The sequence below is a fragment of the Polyodon spathula genome, unplaced genomic scaffold (genome assembly GCF_017654505.1).
Source record: "Polyodon spathula isolate WHYD16114869_AA unplaced genomic scaffold, ASM1765450v1 scaffolds_4137, whole genome shotgun sequence".
NCBI classification, from domain to species: domain Eukaryota; kingdom Metazoa; phylum Chordata; class Actinopteri; order Acipenseriformes; family Polyodontidae; genus Polyodon; species Polyodon spathula.
This window is the reverse complement of record NW_024475594.1, coordinates 4,633-13,405: the sequence shown is the minus strand read 5'-3', so window position 1 is coordinate 13,405 and position 8,773 is coordinate 4,633. Positions and strand designations below refer to the sequence as shown.

The 8,773-nt window shown below is 35.1% G+C and overlaps 1 protein-coding gene across 1 annotated transcript; it reads right to left on the bottom strand.

Annotated features, from left to right (window-relative positions):
- Positions 1-2,498: 2,498 nt before the first annotated feature.
- On the bottom strand, positions 2,499-4,742 carry LOC121312612 (sulfotransferase 6B1-like). The gene is made up of 6 exons (XM_041244326.1): positions 4,531-4,742; positions 4,188-4,396; positions 3,873-3,999; positions 3,603-3,697; positions 3,115-3,301; positions 2,499-2,983 (listed from the first exon to the last, which is right to left on the bottom strand). The coding sequence occupies exons 1-6, from the start codon at positions 4,667-4,669 to the stop codon at positions 2,865-2,867; spliced, it is 876 nt and encodes a 291-aa protein (XP_041100260.1). The 5' UTR covers positions 4,670-4,742; the 3' UTR covers positions 2,499-2,864.
- Between the last annotated feature and the right edge of the window lie 4,031 nt (positions 4,743-8,773).

Sequence of the window (8,773 nt, the reverse complement as noted above, 5' to 3'; positions counted from 1 at the left end):
CATGTGAAGGTTGCATGTAAACTAAGCCATTGAGTGGCGTAATAGAAACGTAGTGACAAACCTCCATAACAGTCTGACCACAACCAAACCTGGGATTTTTGCACAATTTAAGTTGGGTGTCACTTTCCTCTTTTCTCAGGATTCTCAAAATCTTTTGTAAGCTTAGTTCTGTTACAATTACTGTACAGAAAAACAAATGAAAAAAAAACTTAAACAGCCGCATACATACAATCAAAGTGTTTATAGAAAATATGAACTTGTGGGTTTGGTAATAAAGTGTGATTCAGAATGCAGAATCCAGTTGTCCCTCAATTGAACAGAGCAGAGATTTAGAACAGATTCTAAGTATAAAGACATACAATTTAGAAAGTTTATCTCCAAATGTAATTCTCGGACACACCAATTTGGATAGAAGAAACAAACAAAAAATGTAATGCAAATTTCAAACTGAAGAACGCTTGTGTTGTGTCCTGCCATGTCTCCCATGTTGTGATTCTGAAGTAAACGATGCACACCGGTGTGATTTGGTTAGCTCTGGGCAATCCATGGAAAGTGGGAGGCAGGTTAGAACTCATCATGTTCACTTCTTCAGGGAATTTATATATTGTTAAAGCCTATACAATACCATGCATATAGTTTGTATTGCCTTTTTGTTATTAATTGACCTGATGGATTGAAGATAATACAACAGGTAGAATATGAAACATTGACAAGGGTACTTAGTTTTATTCAACTTGCATTTGTATATAAAAAAATCTATTCTGAAGTTAATGTCCTGGTGGAGTTCCAGCAGATAATGATGTCGTTAACTTTGTGGTTAAAGCAAAGGGCTTCTTGCCAGTAGGTCCCCAGTTCAAATCCCTGCTCAACTGCTGACTCAATGAATGTGACCCTGAGCAAGTCATTAACCTCCTTGTGCTCTGTCCTTTGGATGAGACGTAAAACCGAGGTCCTATTGTAAGTGACTCTGCAGCTGCAGCAGCTGTTGATGCATAGTTCACACCCTAGTCTCTGCAAGTTGCTTTGGATTAAAGCATCTGCTAGATAATTATATTATTTATTATATTATTCTACGTTCAAATAATTAACAAAGAGGATAACTTTTTTCACCATATAATTGACACCCAAATATTTTTGTAATAATTGTTGTTTCTAATTCTAATTCTGGAAGGGAAAGGAACAAATCAGGGAAAAATTGATTTTGCTTCTACCGGTACCTCTATCTTAAAAATATGACAAGACAATAGATGCAATGGAACAAGTTGTGAAATTTCCTTACAAATACAAGACTGAATTAGTGTCACAAAACCATGAGATGTGTCATTACATCCTGTGCATATTAGAGCCATCAGTGTTACACAAGTTAATGTTTACCGTAAGCTGTGGCTTTATTTTATAAAACATATGGTAGGGAATATGTAACACGGTCAATAATGGCCCATCATCCTTCACACATTTATTTTGCGATTGCATGTTTTATTATTATAATTTGACATGTTTATTTGATTAGTGCATATTTTATATTGTATATGGTACTGAAATTAAAGTGAGATTTTGTCATACTGATTTTCCTCTGTGATGTTCCCTCCCCTGCACAGACATTGGTTTATTGGATTTTAAACATGCTGTCCAATCAATACATTTCCATTGATTTGGTATGCATCACGTGTGTGTTTTCCCTGGAGACACTGTTCCCTGTATTTTAGCTCTGTTATCTGAATAAAAAAGAACCTCATCAATTATTATATAATATTTTGCTCTGAGTTTTCAAAATATGCTCTGATATTCAAAATAACCCCTCTGTGTTTTAATATAATATCTTCATTTTTTTATATAGCGCCTTTCATAGTGGACCACCATGACAAAGCTCTTTACAGAGGTAGGCTGTGAACTGTGCATTATATGCAGAGTCACTTACAATAGGACATTGATTTAACATCTCATCCGTAGGGTGAAGCACAAGGAGGTTAAGTGACTTGCTCAGGGTCACACAGTGAGTCAGTCAGGCAAAGATGGGATTTGAACCGGTAACCTTTTGGATACAAGCCCTGGACTTAAGCATGCAAAAATATTTTAACCTAATTTTGCATGCCCCCTGTCTGAGGGGGTGTTACAAATAGTTTACGAATAAAATCAAAAAGCACTCATAAGAAGTTAAATAATTATGGCTGATTCTATAATGTTAGTAAATCCAGCATTACTGATACAAAAATATACTGGAGTGGTTTGTTCTTCAAGGCAAGTATAATGGAAGATAATTGCTGAAGAGGCTCATAAGGTAAAGAAGAGTATACAGCTTTTTAAAAATTGAATCTACGTTTGATTTTAACACTTTTTATAATAATGAACAATTGAAAATTACTTGAAGGGGGAACACAGTTGATCCATAGTTGTATGGCAATAATTGGTTTACGATGTACCAACAAGGATATCAGAGTTTATACAAATAGCAACGCTGCTGGGTCCACTCATCAATAATAACTAGAATTCAGTAATTCTGTTATTTGTAAATCTTTATTGAGTGCAAGAATTTAACATCTATTATACATTAATGCTGTACAGAAAATAACCACTGAAAAGAAAAAAACAATTCCAAACGCATACACAAATAATTAAATAAATAAATAAATATTATTTTTAAAAAAGCATATTTATACATTTAATACAAAAAAATGTTTTCCTTTTGATTCACCAACACAAAGTGAATCAGACTTGTTACCAGCAGAAAGTAACATGACTTACAGATTTTACCCAATAACAAGGGAGTCAGTTTTGACAAGAGATTACATTGGAAAATCCCATTCTGCAGTATTGCAGTTTATTTACATCATTAATAGAATAAGTGTGCAATTGGTCTTTATATTCTAACTCTCATATTCCACACGTCTTGCTAATTCACTGGAGTTGATTTTTTCACTGAACAGCTCATCAAACCTGGCATTCTGCTTGGAAGTGAAATGATTTTTCCAGTCACCAACAGTACCTGAAAGACATAAAGTATTTGAATGTATTATTTGCATAAGTTAATAAATACCCTGTTGTTTTGGGCTTATCAATGCCCTCTTTTAGCATTGCAGTGCTTTAGTTTTAGTTCAGTGGTGATGAAACTCTTACCTTTCCTAAATATCAGCTTCTTGTTGGAAGTCAGTACGCAGACCGTGTGGTTTGGATTCACTTTCTCCTTCTCTGCCTTGTCCTTCATTTCACTGAAGGAAGATTTCTTTGAAATGTCTTTGACTTGATCTTCAGTGACATTGATGCCCAAAAACGTGCTGATCTCCTTGACATGTTTTGGAAGATCCTATGAAAAACATACATTTGACAGTTTAGTTTTACATTGAGGGAATGGCAAAATGTATTGGTGTTAATTGATTGAATTAACCCCAGTGGGATAGCATGGAAAAGAAAAGAATCAGACCATCATGTTCCAAAGAATCTAAATAGTGTTTTCTACAAATTTCCCCAACGTGCATCTGCTATGGGATATATAACAGGGATTGTTCCAGTTAACTTCATTCCTCAAAGTGACTTTTTAGTTCTACACTAATGTAAGACAATATCAAATGGATGATGTCCATGCCTGTGCTCCATTTTGAACTCACCTGCTTTAAGGACTCATAGTACAGAACAAGGACATTTTCATCAGTTTTGCTCTTTTCCCAGCTAAGGACATGGTCAATCCAGGAACCGCACACAACTGCAATACAAATACAGGCAAAGCAAATTATTGTATCAAATTAACACTTTTGCATCATATATCATGTCTGATATGAAAATTAAAAGGACATGGTGGTAACTCTTTTAACAACATGCAGATTTAATTGATGTTCTTCACATTTTTCCATCTCAATCTAAACATTAGTCATATTTACCTTCTCCTTTCAAGAACATTTCTAAAAAGGTGGACCATTTCTCAATCTTGGGCAGATTGGGGTTCTGCTTGTAATAATGGTACAATGAAACAGCGGTGTCCTTAGGATTTCTGATCACATAAATCATCTGGAAGCAAGAACAAGATAATAATTTTAGTTTGTGTAATTCAGACACCATCTCTTAATAATTTGGTGTTTGCACAGCGTAATGTTGAAAAGTAGTATCCTTTATTACTGCACTGTGCTGTGATACTTTACGATTTCATGGTCGTGTTATTTGATAAAGCAACAAACATAATGGCTGTTTTTTGTTACCTTGCATTTTTTTGTTTTGAACTGCACTGGGATCATCTCATAGTTGAGGTGTGTTGGGATGAGCCTCTTGTTGGGGAGGTTTCTCAGCTCATCGAATTTGGAGAGATCTCCGAACTCCAGAGGTGATGTCAGTGTCACTTTGCTAACCCCATTGTCTTCATTGTGGCTGTGGTACAGATTCTTCATAATCTCTGCAAGCCAGTGCGTGCCTAGGAAGAGTTTCAAAACACACATCAGTCAAGCAGTCTGTGTATACTGATCTACCCATTTCTGATAGATCAACTTTTAATAATTAGTAAAGTTCACGGAAAGATATCAAATAATATTCAGAAATGTGTCTTACCTGATTTTGGATATGAAACTAATAACACGTCGTCTTCTCTGGCTTCAAAGGTGTCCAGGGACTGAAGGAGCTCTTTTGATACTCTTGTAGAAAATGGAATGCCATTGAAGGTGTGAATGAGCTCAGTCTGTTCTGGCATCTTGTGTTGAATGTCTTTAGAGTTTGTCAAATGTCTTCAGAAAGAGCTAGATACTGCGTTATCTGGGTGCATGAGAAACATTTCTCTCTTTATATATCTGTCTTTCAGCTGGGAACCGGAAACTATCAGTTATGTAAAGGAATGTTTTAAGAAACATACCAGAAGGAAATGGTGTAATCAAGTCTCTCTCGTAAAGATGATGAGGCATTTAATAGTACCACTAGATGTGAGGTGGATATTCACACAACTTTTTGTTTTAAGGAATGTTTTGTTAATTACTTTTTTTTAAGAACCCATTTTATTTAAATCAGGTTTGTAGTTCATGAAACCTTTTTTCCTCTGTTTCAGAGAGTTTTTTCATTTTTTTTATTTATGTCACAGATTAGCTTGTTGGGTGACATTGTGCCAGGAAGTAGATAGACACAGAATGATGAGTAAAGTGCCGATGCACAGATTTATTAAATAATTATTTTTTGTTATGTTTTAGTTTTTAAAGTTCTACCTCTTTTTCTCTCCCGTTCTCCACTCTGAACACCAACCCTGTATGTGTGAAACACTGACTCTTTTATGCAGCTCTATCGAGACTTGATTGCTAATCAATCATTCAATTGAATCTCGGCACAGTCTGCACATGAACTACTTTGTGCACTCCCTGTGCAGACCACAACCAAATTTTATCTGCACATGAAGTGATTGTGTAATCCCTGTGCTGAAATACATTTAAAGCACCTCTGCTACATCCCCATTTATACCCAGTGCACCAATATATATACACCTACAATAACATAAAACACAAAAACTACGCACAGGCGTGAGGCACCTCACCACAATTTCATACAATTTGCTTGTTTTAATGTACAGTTTAAGCTATGATGTTTCAATTTTAGACACTAAAAACAATCCTACCAAAAACAATCACAAAAATGTAATTAAAAAAAGTGCCAGTTTGATTCCCTTCTGTGTTTTATACACACACCTAAAATTATAAATCCATCTTTTCAAATAATATTTTACTTTTCCGAAGTGCAGTGAAATCTCAAATCATTGCTATTATATACTATTACTTTATGGAAATGAATTTTCTAAATTACATTTTGCTTTTTATTCTTGGATAGTTGTGTAGTTCTGGAAATATTCCATTTAATGTTGTTCTCCTCTGCTGTAGTTTTTTTCTTTTTATTTGTTCCATTTCATATATTAATGTCTGTATTGTGATGTGCTCTATAGCAAGGGAGCAACCTGATTGGTTAGAAAGATTGGGATGGAGTATAATACAGGCCTATAGGACGAAGAAAGTCTTTGTATGCTAGAAGTGAACAGGCCGAGGCTGAAAGCCAGATGAGGATTGACTCTTCTGAGCTGCATGAGACATTAAACCACGTACCACTTTCCATTTTTCCATGCACACTTGATTTTATTGTAAGGAACTTGTTGAATGATTGATCCTGACTCAGGAGATAAAGCCATTTTTTAACATACTTTTTTCAATCACTTCCAGCACTGCGTGTTAAGGTTGTGTGTAAACTAAGCCACTGAGTTGCGAGGTAGAATGACAACATTCTATAGTATGCTGACCACAACCAAAATCAAGAAAGATAATGCAATACAGGGACTTTTACACTTTTTGCCACTCTTTTCTTTAACCTCACAAAATCATTAGTGGGTGAGGTACCGTTACAATGAGAATACAAAACAAACAAATGATAAAATAAATAAATAAAAAGATTTAATAAACTAATCAGGGCTTCTTGCATAGAATTGAATTGTCAACAAACATTTATTATATTTATTTTCTTAGCGCGAACACAGTTGAGCTCAAAGCCGAGCTATTCTCTAAGACGGAGTTAGAACCAGAACACAATATCAGGCAAGTATCAGGCCAGCAATTGCTGCTTGGCTTCACAAGCAGGAATGTGAGCTCTTCAAATGCAAAAATGTGTGGAAGATATGCACAGAATTCACATTTCTTAGTAAAACCTAAATAAGGGGAACTCCTTGTCAAATCATTGCTAGCTATTGCTTTTCCTAACCCTAAATACATTGGTATGGTAAAACGGCTCTTATTTCTTCCATTGTAACTAATGTGCGGGTCAAGTTTTTCCATGTTTTTTTTTTTTTTTTTTTTTTTTTCTCATGTGAAGGTTGCATGTAAACTAAGCCATTGAGTGGCGTAATAGAAACGTAGTGACAAACCTCCATAACAGTCTGACCACAACCAAACCTGGGATTTTTGCACAATTTAAGTTGGGTGTCACTTTCCTCTTTTCTCAGGATTCTCAAAATCTTTTGTAAGCTTAGTTCTGTTACAATTACTGTACAGAAAAAACAAACGAAAAAAAAACTTAAACAGCCGCATACATACAATCAAAGTGTTTATAGAAAATATGAACTTGTGGGTTTGGTAATAAAGTGTGATTCAGAATGCAGAATCCAGTTGTCACTCAATTGAACGGAGCAGAGATTTAGAACAGATTCTAAGTTAAGACATACAATTTAGAAAGTTTATCTCCAAATGTAATTCTCGGACACACCAATTTGGATAGAAGAAACAAACAAAAAATGTAATGCAAATTTCAAACTGAAGAACGCTTGTGTTGTGTCCTGCCATGTCTCCCATGTTGTGATTCTGAAGTAAGCGATGCACACCGGTGTGATTTGGTTAGCTCTGGGCAATACCATGGAAAGTGGGAGGCAGGTTAAATTGGCAGGGATGGGGTTAACTCATCATGTTCACTTCTTCAGGGAATTTTTATATTGTTAAAGCCTATACAATACCATTTTGCATATAGTTTGTATTGCCTTTTTGTTATTAATTGACCTGATGGATTGAAGATAATACAACAGGTAGAATATGAAACATTGACAAGGGTACTTAGTTTTATTCAACTTGCATTTGTATATAAAAAAATCTATTCTGAAGTTAATGTCCTGGTGGAGTTCCAGCAGATAATGATGTCGTTAACTTTGTGGTTAAAGCAAAGGGCTTCTTGCCAGTAGGTCCCCAGTTCAAATCCCTGCTCAACTGCTGACTCAATGAATGTGACCCTTAGCAAGTCATTAACCTCCTTGTGCTCCATCCTTTGGATGAGACGTAAAACCGAGGTCCTATTGCAAGTGACTGTGCAGCAGCAGCAGCTGTTGATGCATAGTTCACACCCTAGTCTCTGCAAGTTGCTTTGGATTAAAGCGTCTGCTAGATAATTATATTATTTATTATATTATTCTACGTTCAAATAATTAACAAAGAGGATAACTTTTTTCACCATATAATTGACACACAAATATTTTTGTAATAATTGTTGTTTCTAATTCTAATTCTGGAAGGGAAAGGAACAAATCAGGGAAAAATTGATTTTGCTTCTACCGGTACCTCTATCTTAAAAATATGACAAGACAATAGATGCAGTGGAACAAGTTGTGAAATTTCTTTACAAATACAAGACTGAATTAGTGTCACAAAACCATGAGATGTGTCATTACATCCTGTGCATATTAGAGCCATCAGTGTTACACAAGTTAATGTTTACCGTAAGCTGTGGCTTTATTTTATAAAACATATGGTAGGGAATATGTAACACGGTCAATAATGGCCCATCAACCTTCACACATTTATTTTGCGATTGCATGTTTTATTATTATAATTTGACATGTTTATTTGATTAGTGCATATTTTATATTGTATATAGTACTGAAATTAAAGTGAGATTTTGTCATACTGATTTTCCTCTGTGATGTTCCCTCCCCTGCACAGACATTGGTTTATTGGATTTTAAACATGCTGTCCAATCAATACATTTCCATTGATTTGGTATGCATCACGTGTGTGTTTTTCCCAGAGACACTGTTCCCTGTATTTTAGCTCTGCTATCTGAATAAAAAAGAACCTCATCAATTATTATATAATATTTTGCTCTGAGTTTTCAAAATATGCTCTGATATTCAAAATAACCCCTCTGTGTTTTAATATAATATCTTCATTTTTTATATAGCGCCTTTCATAGTGGACCACCATCACAAAGCTCTTTACAGAGGTAGGCTGTGAACTGTGCATTATATGCAGAGTCACTTACAATAGGACATTGATTTAACATCTCATCCGCAGGA

Bases quoted from the DNA above. Each gene is read 5' to 3' on its own strand.
- LOC121312612 (XM_041244326.1), bottom strand. From the start codon at position 4,669: ATGCCAGAACAGACTGAGCTCATTCACACCTTCAATGGCATTCCATTT. The intron at 4,397-4,530 runs GTAAGACACATT...AACTCTTCCTAG, and splicing joins AGTTTCATATCCAAAATCAG to GCACGCACTGGCTTGCAGAG. The intron at 3,698-3,872 runs GTAAATATGACT...TTTGTATTGCAG, and splicing joins AATGTTCTTGAAAGGAGAAG to TTGTGTGCGGTTCCTGGATT.